This window comes from Chionomys nivalis, chromosome 23 (genome assembly GCF_950005125.1).
Source record: "Chionomys nivalis chromosome 23, mChiNiv1.1, whole genome shotgun sequence".
Lineage (NCBI taxonomy): Eukaryota > Metazoa > Chordata > Mammalia > Rodentia > Cricetidae > Chionomys > Chionomys nivalis.
In genome coordinates this window covers 37,452,770-37,468,559 of record NC_080108.1, presented here as the reverse complement: position 1 = coordinate 37,468,559, position 15,790 = coordinate 37,452,770, and the positions used below count along the sequence as shown (strand labels likewise).

At 41.5% G+C, this 15,790-nt stretch overlaps 1 protein-coding gene across 2 annotated transcripts in view; it reads right to left on the bottom strand.

Moving 5' to 3' along the window:
- Gas2 (growth arrest specific 2) overlaps nucleotides 1-15,790 on the bottom strand; it is a 113,456-nt gene that overhangs the window by 41,267 nt on the left and 56,399 nt on the right. For both annotated transcript variants that reach the window (XM_057756219.1, XM_057756218.1), the window contains exons 6-7: nucleotides 9,958-10,099; nucleotides 3,131-3,238 (exon numbers count right to left, since the gene is read on the bottom strand). In XM_057756219.1, coding sequence (XP_057612202.1) covers nucleotides 3,131-3,238; nucleotides 9,958-10,099 — 250 coding nt within the window. The remainder of the gene's footprint in view (nucleotides 1-3,130; nucleotides 3,239-9,957; nucleotides 10,100-15,790) is intronic.

The following is a 15,790-nucleotide window of genomic DNA, read 5'->3' as shown; positions in this document are numbered from 1 at the left end:
AATCAATAAAAATATTATGATGGAAAAAATACATTGTGTGTATATGTTTATGTGCACGAGCACATAGGTTCTACTGTGCGACCACATGTGCATACATGACATAGTGCACATACAGAAGTCAGGGAACAACTCTAGAGATTTGTCCTTGTCGTCCCCCTTCTTAAACACAGACTTTCTTTTGCATGTTACTGCTGCTAAGCAGGCTACGTAGCCTGCAAGTTTCTGGGGATTCTCCTGTCTCTACCTGCTGCCAAGGTTACAAGTGCAGTTTTCCCTGGATTCTGAGGAACCCGGTCCCCATGCTTGTGTGGCGCATGCTTTACATGGGGAACCAACTCCCCGGTCTAGCTCCCCAAAACAACCCCACAGTTTTGTTCATGAGAAATATAGGGAAAAATCTGGCATTGGGAAATTGTTGTTCATCAGGTAGAGACAATTATTATAATTTTTCATTTGTGAGACGATTACTAAGATGTAGTAATTAAAACCAGAACTAAAAAACTACAGAGGTTTGTTCTCTGTACTAAGGGCTTCATTATATTTGGGTAGAGATTAATTCCAAGGTTCTCAGCCTATGGGTTGCAACCCCTTTGGCAATCCTCTATCTCAAAATATTTACATCACAATTCGAAATGGTGGCAAAATTAATTTCACAGTGGGTCTGTAGATCACAACTCCTGATCCTCAGACTCAGGAAGTATCATGGAAGGGGGATAGAGATGGAAAGATGGAGAGGAAGGCTGTAGAATGGTGTCTGTTGGGTGCTCCATGGCCACTGGGCTTATGAACTCACAACAGCTCTGACCGCACGCACACAGTCAGTCCAGTCAACAGCTCAGCATGGATGAGGGGAGGGAGCTGAGGAGCTAATGGAAGCTATGGATACTCGGGGAAGGAGTCAGGTATTTCCAGGTAAGTGCACCTGGAGGGTTGACCGTGTTCCACTCGATGGCCCCACACTCACGTATATACAAACAACACACATCTGACTCAATGGGTTGTTAAAGTGCAAAGCACATGAAATTGGAAGGAGAGATGTAGGGAGGAGTTAAAAGGAGAGTAGGGTAGATATGATGAAAATATGTATACATGAAATTCTTAAGAATAAAAATATTTAAAATATCTGTGAAAATGTGTTCATGGCATTTAACTTTGTAAACATAGATTTAGTTTCCAGTTTAACTAGTGATTCAAAAGCTCCTTAAAACTATACTTTTTGAAAAAAAAAACAATTTTCACATGAAAATTGCTTTAAAAGAAAAGAGTAAAACTATGTGACAGTTCAAGGTTTATGTTTAAATGTCACTGAAAACTGCTGCAACCACGTCCTGCTAGCCTGATGCTGCACTTCGCTCCCAGTCGTGAGCCAACCCACTGCGCGGCATGATTTTACAGGCTTGCCTGCCTGTGCCACACTAAGTGAAAACACCACCACTCGGGAACTTGATGACTTCACTCACAATAAAAGCCTGAATTCTTCTATAAATGACAGAATAAAATTAGCAGAAAAGAAGCATTTCCTGAAAAAGAAAAATGACCGTCAATAACTAGCTCACCTGGTAACTGTTATAAAATCTTATGCTGTCTATAAACACGAATATCAGATTCTCTGGCAATTGAACAGATACGAAGAGCAGACAGACACAATTAAGTATGCATATGGATTCTTTTGCCTGGAGATCCTAGGTGACAGTGGAGGAAACAGTGTCCAAGTTATTAACATTTCTATCACAAAAAGAAAGGCTGTTTAATAAGGCCCTGTTTTGACTGTAGGCTCTGGGGTCTCATTCTAGGGGAGGCTAATTCTCAACTGAGCCATCAGCCTGGTAAAATGTTAATGCATCCATAGAGACTCTGAAGCATCGTTATTTAATGTGATGATGTGCAGGCACCTTATCCTTGCAAGGAAAAGCAAGGCAACAGCAGCGATCTGGGCGCCTGCCTCCCCAGCTAGGCCCTAAATCCAGGGTGATTCACGGACCTCTAAATGGTCTATTTATATCACAATCAGAAAAGCTATTATTACCTGGATTTGTTTATATTGAGTCAACATTAATCTGAAACTAGGTAAAAATATAAAATGATCGAAAAAGTTTAAGATAAAAATTTCTTTATACATGTTGCAGATTCTTAAAGAGGCCTTCTGTACTACTACAGTGCAGCTGCAAGTTGAAATGAATAAAATCTCACACTGAGAGTTTCCTGTAGGTCATCTCAGACAAGTGTTTGGTGTTCCTCCATCTTACCTGATGCAAACGTTAAGATGCTTCAGTTCTACAAGGTGATCAACATGACGCTTTTAACAGGCTCAAAGGAGAAAAGCGTGCTTTCTTTAGGAAGGGCCCAAAGGACACAGAAGAAAAAAAAACCTTTTCTGAACCAAAGCTTTCAAGGGGTATATATGAAGTTACATTTTCATTAGCTTTAAAGAAGTTTTGGCCTTCACAAGTATCACAAACTTGTTTTGAGACACCAAACTCTCTTAACTGTTAGTAAAGCAGATTCGGAGTAAAAAGCTTTAAACTCAGCCTTACAGAGCCAGTGTCAGCCCCCAAGAACACCGATGATTTAAGCTGGAGCCAGTCTCTCTTCTCACCCAGATGGGAAGTGTTAGTCACTATTAAGCCAGGATACTGTACTGAGGGGGTTTTGTGGGGTTCTGTGGATCAAACCCAGGACCCCAGGGTGCAAGGCAAGCCTCCTCCCCACTGTACTCTGTCCCCAGTTTCTGAGATAGAGCTTTTCATCTCATCACATGGGTCTCCAATCCAGACTTGTGGAAAACCCGTGCTGAACTAATCTGAAAAGCTGCCCAGAACCAAAAGGGTGATGATTTCGTTCCACACTATGATATATGCAAGGTCCTGCAAGGGCACATTTTCATTCCAGTCCAGGAAACATAAATGGCTACCTTGTTCCACGGGAGCCGATACCTCTGTATGCATAAAGACATGCTGTGTTCACCCAGCCTTCCACAGCATATTATCATGTCCACTCCCTGCAGCCTCAATGACACCAGAAGGTGTTTCTGGCCAGTCACATGCCATGGTTCCCTTGACATTTTCTCTGACTACTCGGATTTGGAAAACATTCCCGTAGGACAAGATGAGAAGGAGAAAGAGGACTTTACCCTGATGAAGAGGATCTTCTCTCCCACTCGGTATCGACCTTGAGAGAGTCGCTCCACACAGAACTTAGTTGGGCACTTGCAGGGAGGATCTTCAGAGATTCTTTTTACCTGAAATAGAGTAGAGCATTCATTTCACCAATAAAATCATATGTGATTATTCTCCAAGTGTTCAAACATGGCCAAATTTAATCATTTAGACTTGTTCTATATCAGAAACGATGTGGGCACAGGGACTGTGGTGGTGTGAACATGAGTGCATAGGGTATGGCATAATCAGAAGATGTAGTCTTGTGGGAGGACGGGTGTCACTGTGGGAGTGGGCTTTGTGGTCTCATACACTGAAGCTAGGCCTAGTGTGACAGTCCCTCTGCTGCCTGAGGATCAAGACGTAGAACTCTCAGTTCCTTCTCCAACACAATGTCTGCCTGTATACCACCACATCCTGCCATGACGATAATAGACTGAGCCTCTCAAACTGTAAGCTAGGCCCAGCTAAACGTTTTCCTTTATAAGAATTGATGTGGTCATGGTGTCTCCTCACAGCAATAAAACCCTAACTAAGACAGGGACCCTGACTGAAGTGTGAATACCAGGGTCTGGGAGCATCTTCTGAGGTTCGGAACATACGGCTGATGATGACACTGGTGGGGAGGGAGGAGAGCAGATGAGATCAACTGTCATGACAGCAGCCATGAGCTGGACAGCAAGAAAGACCATGTGTGAGGCCCACACAACAAAGGCAATGAGTGGTAAAATAAAGCATGCATAAGCTAACCATACTAAAAGCTAGGGCAAATGCACGAGGCATGGAATGTTTCTTTAATACAATTCCACTATAACTTATTTAAGTTCGAAATAAATGATGACAAAATTATTTGTTTTTGGAAACTCTTGTTTTGCTTGAAACACTAAGATTTCCCCCTGAAATTTCACCGACAGATCACTCATGTTCATCTGTGTTCCATCCCATCTTAGCTACCAAATCCTGTATTAGCTGGCATTTAAAATGAGAAAATAAAACATGACTTTGATTAATATTCTTTTGGAGAGCTCATAAACAGGCATGAACACTGCAAATCTTAAGAATATCTCTAGAAAATTCATTGGTTTTCATAATCCATGAAACGTTTGGTATGTTTTTTTAATGAGGAAGCTTTTTCAGACAATCCAGAGTAACCCAAATATCTCATATGTTCCATGTCAAATACTTCATCCATAATTTCCTTGAACTATAATCAGCTGTTAGAAGCTACCATGTTGTAAAGTTAAGATTAATTCAACAGATAGGAAAGTTAGGATACTTATGGCTGGCCATCAAGAAATCCAGCCATTGTTTATTTATTGACTTATTCATTTACTCTGTGTTTATATGTATGTCAGTATATGGTATATACTCACAAGTTTGTGAGGTGTGTGTGTGTGTGTGAGTGTGTAGGAGGAGGAGGACACTAGGTGATCTCAACCATAACCCATATTATCCTCTTGTCCCCATCCCCACAGCACTGCGGTTACAGGACAGGTGGGACCACGTTTTGTTTATATGAGAGTCTTTATGCTTGAACAGTGAGTACTCTCTACCCTGAGCTATCTATCACTCAGGACTTCAAACATTATTTTTAGATATAATGACTCAATCACTCTTTTACCATGCAAAATCCATAAGGAAAGTAATTTATGAACTCCCTTAACTTTTATTATAAAAGAATTATATAATGGTTTTGGTAGAGTATGGAAGGTTCCCTACAACAGAGTGAAAACCAGGAATGGAGGAGGAATGCAAGAAAAAAAAAAACCTTCCTAAGAACAACCAAACTGTGGCTCAGTGACACAAACAAAATAGCACTATTTTGAAAGTGAGAGAACTAACTCAGGACACACAGATCCATTCGTCTCTTCTCCCATCCTATATTTTTCTAACAACACAAGCCTAAGATTCTGAGTCATCACTGTGACGGGAGCCTAGTGAGGATCATCTTAAACCCTAGACATAAAGCATAACACCCTAATGAAACAGAAAGGAGCTCCACAGATGGACACTGGACACATACTTAATCACACTAACAATGGAAGAGGTCTTCATAGGACACACGGGACCTAGGATCACTGGAACAAAAGAGGCCTGGATCCAGAAAGAAATCACCAGAGCAGAGTGAGCCTGATCCACACAGCCTTAAAGATGACTTCCACTGAAGAATGAGGAAACATGTGCTGTTCACTTAGGAATCAGGCCATGGATTTAGTGGTATAAATGATGGGAAATGGTGAAGCAATCCCTTACAAGACAGACTCACATTCTGAACCAGCCATGAAGTCAAGTGCACCTATGCATTATTTTTCAGTGTTCTTCTGATCTCTTCTGATCTCTTCCTACAGATGTTTGTAAAAATATATATAAAATCACCCTTACCACTACCATAAGGGCTTTGAAGAAAAGAGTAAGCATGGCATAAAGGAGCTAGGAGGCTAGGAAACAGGGATGAGATCTTTGTCATCTAGATTAGAGAGCAACAAAACTCAAGGACCAAGGCATTGCAACTTACTGAGCAAATTCTCTATCAACGAAAAACAATCCTAAGTCTGTGTGGGCAACATCTCCATCTTGCAAGTTCCTCAGAAAAAAGTACAGATCCTATTAATGGCAAATTAGCATGAGAAACATTTTCCCAAGCGGCCTGTCCTTTGTTCATGCTTTCCTCACTACAAAGATAGACTTATTTATTTATTTATTTATTTGTAAATCAAGGGCTTTTTTTTTTTCTCATTTGTGTCAGGGGCAGAGGCAGACCAGGGGCAGTGGAAACGGACTGTTAAGTTAACGGTGAATGATCAGAGTCCTGCTTCTGACGTTACCAAGAGGTAACTCTGTCTGCCAGGTGCTCTGTTCTTGGCTCAAAACCCAGCCAGTTTGCAGCTGAAATGAGATTTCAAGAGGGGCCTGGTTACTCAGAATTACAATATCTTTCATCCCCAGACTGAGGAAGTTGATGAAGAGAAGGGAGACAGTAAGTTATTTCTTAGAACTGCATTCAGCTCCCTGTGAGAGCAAGCTCAGCACAAGGGACGGCACAGAGGAGCACTCAGGCAGACCTCCTGCCTATCACGGCTGGATCGCAGCCTCAGGACATAGGGAATAAAGCTTTGGAAAGGACACCACTGTGTTTCCTCTGTGAGATCTTGATTAAGGAAGGGGCTGTATTGTCTACATAAAAGGTCGCCTATTTCCCTGCAGTTTCCCTAAGAATCAGACAAGAAAATGCGAGCAAATAAAGGTGGCTCCAGTCCTGGCTCTTCCTGAAGTCCTACTCTAGAAGACGATCATCTTTCTTTCTCAGTCTTCTGCTTCTGTCTCCTTTGCTTCCTTCCTTTACTCTTCCATACCTCATCTTTCTTTCCTTTGGGGGAGGCATACAATAACTCTGTACAAAACAATCCACTGCTAATTAAACACACGGACTTAGAGAATCATCTTTTTTCAACTCCTTCTCTCCATATATTTACTGAGTTACATCAAGTTCAGTTCCAAACAGCTACATGTTCCTGGTTCATGGTAAAGCAGGTGTAATGCTAGCTATTTCCTTTTTACCTTAGATCAAAAGGGTCTGATTTTAACCGTTAATGAGATTCAAATTAGGTTCCCTTCTGTCCCACTGTCTTGGGGATAAAATATTTCAGGAAAAGAGTGTCGCTTAAACACAATGCAAAAAATTCAATGTAGTCTACAAGACTGAAGAATGGAAGAAACTGTAAAGAAGGTTTATGTTCTAGTATATTTGAAAAATGCTAGGTCAACTAGATCTTTTAAGAGAGCTCAGCAGTTGTGTGATGCTGGCAAGCTCTCCGAATGCCGGGCTGAGACAGCAATACTTCACATCTCCTATGTTAACCAAATCTTTCCCCACAGGAAAGATTGTAGTGATAGTTTTTCTGTAAGCATTCCTTGAGGTTTATGGGACACAAGAATTTTCTCTGGTAAGAGGCGGATGTGTCCACTTAGCACATTAAATGTGTCCACTACCACACACTCCTCCATCACACCAATAGTTATATGCTCGAGGTTCCTCTCAAGGGTCCACACGGCTTTGGGCTGGAAGAACAGAATGTACAGCCACAGCTTGAGGGCCCTGCCTTCTCAGGTCTCTACACCACTAGTCCTTTATTCTGAGTTAGACTAATGATGAAACAGCCTCAGATCCCTCTAGAGTTATTCTTCACCTTGGGTCTTCTCTTCATATGTCTCTCCTTCTCAAAAATGAGGAATGGCTAGCCAAGAGACAAAGTGGTGAAGAAACCGGAGCCTTCTTGCTCCTTCCCCTTGTTTCGATACATGATCTCAAACGGCAGCACCTATTCTAACAGACAGAAAAGCACAAGCTGCACATGTTTCAGAAGAGATAACCAAATACGGAGGATAGAGAGGAGGCATCGCACTGAGCATCTATATCAGGAAGCTGGTTAGATGTAGACCAATAAAGCACCATACTTGATAGTGAAAATTAGACTGTCCCTTGAGAGGAATGGACATTTAAGCCTCACTGAAAACTGTTTCACTGCATACTTACAAATACCTTAGAGAACAATAAGCAAGCTGTAACATTGTTGAAAAATGCCAAGAAAAATCTTCATGTGTGGGCTGAGGAAATGGCTCTGTGGGTAAAACGCTTGCCATACAAATACGAAAACGTGAATTTGGATCCTCAACAGTCATGTCAAAAAAAAAAAAAAAAAAAAAGGCTGCACATGTCTGTAACTGGGGGAATGAACACAGGAAGATCCCTGTAGCTCTCTGGCCAGCTAGTTGGCCTGAAATAGTGAGCTCCAGGTTTAGTGAGAGGCCCTGTATAATATTTTTAAAAAAAAATAAAATTAAATTAAAAGGTAACGAGCTAAAAATAAGAATTCCAAGATAGGCCTCTAGGCTCTGCATGCATGAACATGCATGTGTACATTAACAGCACTCCCACAGGTACACATGCACACATGTGTGTGGAGGTAACACAAGATAAATATTAAAATACATTAAAATATGTATTTAGAAAAAAATCAAGAAATATGTTTTAAAAAAAGCTAACAGCTGCTACCCCGACATGAAAGAGGCAGTTCAAAGAAAAAAGGGATGGAAAGCACACTGGGCCATAACAAGGAGGCCTAGGAGGCGTCAGCTGGGCAGGGCTTGGGGGTCCTAGTGGGTCCTACAATAATTCTAACCGTCTGACTGGCATTCTGTCACGTGTGCTGGCTGCAGGGACACTGGCAGAGAAGAACTGCAGGAATCTAGTGCTGAAACAAAGCTACAGTAAGAACAGGCATGAGCCTCATAAAGGACAGCTGAGAGTTCCCCGCGCTGAGCCAAGGAAGTAACGGTAACATCAGCCAGACGGTCTTCAGGCCTGGCACCATGGTTATAGGGAGGAGAGAAGGTAAGTAGGTGTCACAGCTGAGATGGGAAGGAGCAAGAATGTGTATGGTGGCCCAGAGACACATTTGTAGGAAGACTGAACTCATGCTGAATCTAAAGAAATAGCATAATACACGGTGAGAAAATACTCTCAACATGTGAGCAGCATCCTTTTATCATTATACAACATTATCCGACTACTGTTCAATGTTTGAAAATGGAGCTTTATGAGACGCAAGTCATGTGACTCATCCTAAAAGCATTCCCGAAACACCTGCTGTGGGATGAGAGCTCCCTGGCTATTTGTACATTCTGAATGGAGTGAGTGGCTATCAAAAACCTCAGATTAAGATGCACTGTATAAGATACCTTGGTGAGACAGACTTAAATTTGCTGCCTTTGTGGGGACCCACAGCTGCTTAGTCAGTTAGTTAAGTTTCTGCTTTTTTTAATTTATCATGTGGAGAAAAGCAAAAGAAAGGTGCATGTCTTTTCTTGAATCTCCCTCTTTCTCACTCAGATGCTAGGGAAGGAGGCCTGCAGTCCTGGCGGCCTGCATCCTATCAACAACCAGCATCAAGATTGCTGCAGGTTTCCAAGGACTTTGCTTGCTCTGCCAAGACATACTTCAGTCTTATGCTCTTCCACTCTCATGTCCTCTATGTTTGCGGGCAATTATAACCCCTAAATGCAAACTTTGCACAGGCTACATCAAGAAAACTCCTGGCTTCTCTCGTTTATTAATGTCTTCATACGTATAAGACACAAGCACACAGTACATGGGAATATTTGTCCAGCACACCACTGCCATGAGAAAGGACTGCTTACTATACCTAGAAACTGCTTATCCTGAAAACGAGGATGTCACTGAAGTATGACCTAATCACCAGAACCCTGTGCCTAGAGGGTTGCAGAGTGGATAAAACCCAGAGTTAGACAAACACCCGAGGGAACCTAAGCTCCTCTCCTCTCGGCATCACACAGCTTCCAATCTCCCCCTCTGCAAGCAACCTTCCTTTCAGATGTAAGAGCTCTTAAGAAAAAAATGGTCAGCTCTAGCCCAATACCCGGCAATCAATAAGTACAGTCATCTTCCTGTCAGACGCTGTGTCCCCTTCTCAACAATCCTCAAGATTCTGTGCCTCCAGTTTATATCTATGAGAGGAGGAATCGGGAGCGAAGAACAAGGTTGAAGTGCTTTCAGAAACCACTTTCAAGGGGCTGACTCATTTCCTAGGGTTTAAGACACTGTGCAATGGAATTAAGTGGCACTTTATTTTAAATCACTGTTTTGGCTGTGAGCTTCACGATGAGCTGAAGGAGCACAGATTTTTCTCGTTGGAGTTAAAATGAATTCAAAGGAGCTGAAATGCATTAAGGCCAACCTGATCCAAGAAGGCAGGGGAGGTTTAGTAGTAAACTCCACACTCACTGCATCATCCAGCAGGTTCCCAGTGCTCTTCTTTCCTGAAGATTTGGATGAAGGAGAAGGTGAAGGAGATGGGGCAGAAAGGGTCTCTTCTTGTTCAATTTCTTTTTCCAGCTTTATCAGACCAGGAGGTTCCACACCATACCTTTCAAAAACATGACACTGTTATCACAGACACATTACAACAATGTAATAACCATATGACATTCTGGACTGTGAGTATCACAAACTACTGCCCTTTTACAAGGGAATGGACTCTCTAACACTGAAATGGAACTAGTATTCGTGAATTAGCATCTTTGGAGCAGGAAAAAAGCACATGTAACTACTGTATAGAAGTGTACATGAGGAGCATACTATACTCAGTTTCGCATATTACTGTCCCAGCAACATGAACATCCACAGGGAATTTATCTTGAACATTTTCTTTAACAGAGTTGACAATATTAGTGCTATAACTAAAGTCTTGTTTAAAATATAAGATTGTTAATAAAAGAGATTAAAACAGAGAGTTGAGATCAAAATTAAAACAGCAGAATCTTAATTAGGAAAAGAAGTAACTGGCTCTACAGAGCAGAGATTCATTTCTTACACACAAGAGCAATGCATGTGGCTGCACAACATTACAAGCTAAGCCCTAAGGAATAGCACAACGAAATCACAAGCACTATTACAGGGACAGGAAACAAGAATGATCCAGCACACGTTCAGGAGACTTGGAGGAAGAAGAGGGATGGGCATGAGAGAAGGCAACAGTGTATATCATCGCTGCATCTCCCACAATCTGGTTTCCCTTAATTAAAACTTAAAGATGTACGGAGTTTTATAGGTCCATATCAACTGTGCTTAGTACGGGACACCAAAGATGATTGTAGAACTTGACAACTATGAAGCATTTAGAAAATAATCTAGGCATATACTTTTATTAACAGAAAGATAAATGTCTGCAGAAGACTGGGACAGGACAGAATCTCAAATACGGGCCACTGTTGTCAGTTTGTCTACATTTTGTGATCAGACGATTATTTACTATAAAGGAGAGAAAACACATGTGCTTGTAAGGTTGTTGTGAACCAAGTGTGGCAGCGCACACCTCTGATCCCAGCACTTGCAAGACAGAGCATGAAGATGTTAAGACTGTGACCAGTCTAGGCTAGTTCAGGGACCCTGTCTCCAGACAAAACAGGAGAAACAAAATTGTGGGTCACAGATAAGATGCAATACAAATAGTCTATGAGCAGAGAACGAATACTACGCTGCTCACTACTTTGTGTTGAACACTGTGCCAGTTCAGCAGCCAATGTAAAACTCGGCGTGCGTCCTCCTGCTGGGATTTGCTGCTTAACAGACATCACTGCACACAAGCGCAGTGCAACTTTCTAGGGAGGTAGTTTTCCTCCTGGTGATGTTTTGTTCTGACAGAGGGATCCAGTTGGTTCAGTTCCTGGCCTCTTAGTTCATTGCCCCCTCTTCCCTCTGAGATGAAAGGACATGGTTATGTTGAACAGGCTTGATTTGGTTTACACCTCTAGGAAGAAGGACCCAGTCATCAAAGAAACACTTGATGTTTCATCTACCCGTCTTCTTTTATTTTCTTTTTTTCCCTCTCAGGATTGGGAGAGTGAGAAGCAATCTGTGTATCAGATGCCCTTTATAAGAGAGCTGCAAAGCTTAAGTAAGAATTCAGTACAGGCAGCTTACAATGTCACAACAGCCTCTAATCTATTAAGTCATTTTTGTTCCCTAATGAGAAAACACTTGCTATAGAGATCTAGTCACCACATTTCATATTTATAACTTTTTGCATTAGAAACCAAGCAATGCATTGTTACAAGACATTTGGTGCACTACAGACCCTATTAGGGTAGAGAATGTGACGGCTGATTCACAGCAACCTTACTTTTGCTACTAACAGGCCAGGGACTTTGGAAGGCCACACTGCACATCAGTGGATTCTTAGCTCCGTTAAGGTGTAAAACATGCCTGTGTTGAATGGTCTCAAAATAATAATATAAACCTGGTTGTATGTTGGAGGAATCTAAAACACTGTGATCACAGCCAATTCTATGTAATTTTAACTGGAAATACCATATTTGAAAATATAAATTAAATAGATTGGAAAATATTTTATTTTTTACTGCAGGTAGATGAAGGCTGTCTCCCAAAAGTAAGATGCATATACTTTATCTTAAAAATAAAAAATAGCGGTAACAAATATGCTATTAGAGTAGCAAGAGGGTCAACTCATGTCCAACACAAAACAAACAGGCCAGCTTTGAATAAAACTGGTAACAGACACACACATGAAAGATGTTTCCTTGGAGTTACTTCTTTACCTGGGAAAACTGAAAACTAGCTGTGCCACTGACACAGAAAGTCAGTACTGAGCCTTGAATCTCTGCTTATTTTGGCTTTTGAGTTCTTCAGGCTGCTCGGGGTAGAGTCGGCCAGTACTGGAATGCACACTTGAATATGACTCATTGGCTTCCTGTGGGCCTGGAGGTGTCAGCAGGCTATAAATCATGACCCACCTCCAAGAATGGAGACTTGCACCTGCAGGCCAACTTAGTCATCAGATGCATTTTTCTGTTCTTCAAGTGGCTACCCTGGCTTAGCATCGGTGATAACTTCCATACCTCTGCACAGGTCCATTCTTTCTATAAGGTTTCCACAAATTAATGCTTCTCCTTCTTTTCAAGAACAAAGTTAGAACTTTGGGAGCAGGGGGCTTTCCTTTTCCCAACCCCAATATGGGTTCAACTGCAGTCATCAAGATAGCTGAGTTCACTAAAGCTAAGTTCTGATTACTGCAGAATCCAGAAATATAGACATAGTATTTATATCTCAGAGGCTGGACACCTACTTTCATCTCATTAAAAAGTAACAAGCTAGGGAGTCTCGGGATTGACAACTGTATGGGGAGAATACAGTAATGGGCCTTTCATTTTGCTGGCACAGGATGTGGTGTATGGGATTACGCTAACTGAAATTAATGTACCACCAAACTCCTTCCTGACGGAGACAATATATTCCAACTATTTAGTAGACGGTACTTTCCAAGAAAAGACATCTGTGCTTCATTGCAGTAGGGTTGGGGGACAAAGTTTATAGACTAATGAAACTCCCTCTTTCTAAGGCATGTAACAGATGGTTTATAGATTCTTGCCAGGTAATTTTGTCCCATTTTCCCTATTTTAAGGAATGTAAACTTAGATTTATATGTGGAAAATGCCCCAGCCATGGGAAAGGACACATGAACTCCCAGAAGTCCTTGCAGGTCTCCAAGTGAATCAATTAGTGATCTTAACACACGATCACTTTTCTTTTAAGTAACATTTCATTACACTAAGACTGAACTAGATGATGGATCACAGAGCACCAGAACCCAAAGGCACGAGACGATGTGGCGTGCTGCATCCTTGCCACCAAGCTTCCACCTCAGAAGCTGTCACTTTTATCATGAAGATAACCTTCATCCTGCAGTCTGAAAGGATGTTGAAATCACTCATTTATTTCTTCATTTTGTGGAAATTAATACTAAAACATTAGTCAAAAGAATCTTTTGATTTTGTTGAGTTGCTTTGGCCAATGTCATAACTTTTACATTCAGAAATATGTTTTTCTGAAATACTAGCAGAGAAATTTAACCTTCCAACAATGATAGCTTTCTTTAGCTAAAAACCAAATTTTGCCATGAGAACAAAAGTACGGTCAGCACCACAGAGGCCACACTGACTCTGGTTCTTGAGGGAGTTCTTCTGAGTGTCTCCAGGAAGAACAGATAGAGCAGAGGCTCTGAAGCACTCGGAGAATCACTTATCAAGTGATATTGGTGCTTTTAGGAGTGTACATGTGGAGTCTGGGGGCACCATTTAGAGTGGGATATAAGAAGGCATCCCCTCTCAATGCAAAAAAACACAAAACTCAGGAGACTTCAGGACATTTGGTAAAAACCAAACACATCTTTATGGGAGAAGACGAATGTGGTTCCTGAATGTGCTCTAAAAACCACACTCCGAGTTTGGGTTGAAACTGCTCAGATGTGTTAATCTGTTCTCCAGGAGTGAACATAGGGGAGGAGAGAGTGACCTCAAGCATCTAAATCTAAATCTGAGGCAGAGTTTATATGTGGAACGAGACTAAAGGAGGGATAGACACGCTATTCTGCTTTAGGAGCTTCCAGCAAAACCAAACAAATAGTTCAGATGTGTTCAGAAAGAAACAAACAGGAATTTTTACCTGAATAACAGTTTGTCTGACTGGCATCCATTCAACTGTCTAACTAAAGCAACAGCAAGAGGCATGCACTACCCCCTTTCCTTCTGTACAAAGTATACAGTGCTTCAAGACCCACTCAGCTGACAGAGGCAGAAATACAACCTACAAGGCTGCAATGCTGAGGTGACTGGAATGTCAACTCTGCCATGAGATACTGACTTCCAAGGTACAGGTTCTGGAATAAATTCAGCCTTTATCTTACCTCACATGGTCATAAAATGTGGGTGTGTACAGAGCAATACAGAATAACCACTGCCTGAAATATCTGTGCTGAGTTTTAGAGGTTGCTCAGTCCATACTGTCTGCTCAACATGCCAAAGCCCTGGGATTGGTCTCCAGCACCCTGTGCTCCTCCTGGGAAACTGGAAGTGGGACACAAGGGTCATTCTCTACTATAAAAAGAATGTGTGGTCTACAGGGGATCTGGTTTTAAATAAACTAATTGATTGACAAAGTAATCAATTATTTGTAGTGAGGGAGAAACTCTTCATATGACATTTTCCATCGGAATTGAGAGGAATTACTCTCTTCTTTAACAAGACGTGCATTCGTTTTACTTGCCTACATTATGGGTAACTGATGCCAGATCTAAAGCTTGGAACCAAGCTTCACCTATGGTGTGATAGCCATGGCTAGAAATGTTCTGTCTGAATTAAAGTAGTTATGTAATGACAAACAGCTATGAAATAAACATTTAAGAGCAGGAAAATGACTACCCTAGATGGGGGATGCAACAGCCCCCACTACTGTGTGGAGGCAGGCAGTCTTCCTGCGGTCACTTTCCCTTCTCAAAGCCTGGCCAACTGATGAATGCATTTGTACTGTTTAAGCACAGAGTGGAGTAGGGCACGGTCCTCATATTTTATCCATATAATTATATCACACAGTATTTCCTTTACAGATCTTCTAGAGTCTCTAAGTTCCTTCTAGTTGAGTATCTCCGAGGTAGTTGTGGGTTGATTGTGTTTTTCCTTAGTGTCTGCTTCTTTCAGGAGTGAATGTTGTCTCTACCCCAGTCCACCAGCACAGACAGAACGTCCAAAGCTAGTGGAGGAGGCTTGTCTCTGGAAGCCGCAGTACCTTTGTCCCACTGCCTCTTCCACCCAATTCAAAGATGTGGTGGAACTGAAGAGGCTGACCAACAGATGCAAGCTTGGATTGTGCCTGGAAGGTGGGTCCGTGAGTATCACCCAAAGCCTTTAAACAGTTATCGGGAAGTGGTGTGGGGCTAGGGAAATCTTCAAATATCTCATCTTTTAATTCCTTGTTGGGTAATACACAGTAATATTAATTTTAATTAAAAATATTGAAGCAATCTTTTTCACTGTAATTATTGAGATAAAATAAAAAATCTTATATATTACTTAACTCACTAAAAATTTATGGGCTATGGTGATTTAAAGACCTCAGGATTACTTCTGACTATTAAAGAAGAGACATTTACTGGCAGTGTTTGTTACTGGGCTAGAGTTTTACAATGTAAAAAATTGGTGATTTCTTTCTCCTAATTTTGTACATAAATTCTCCATCTAACCTCACGCATTATTATCTCTCACTG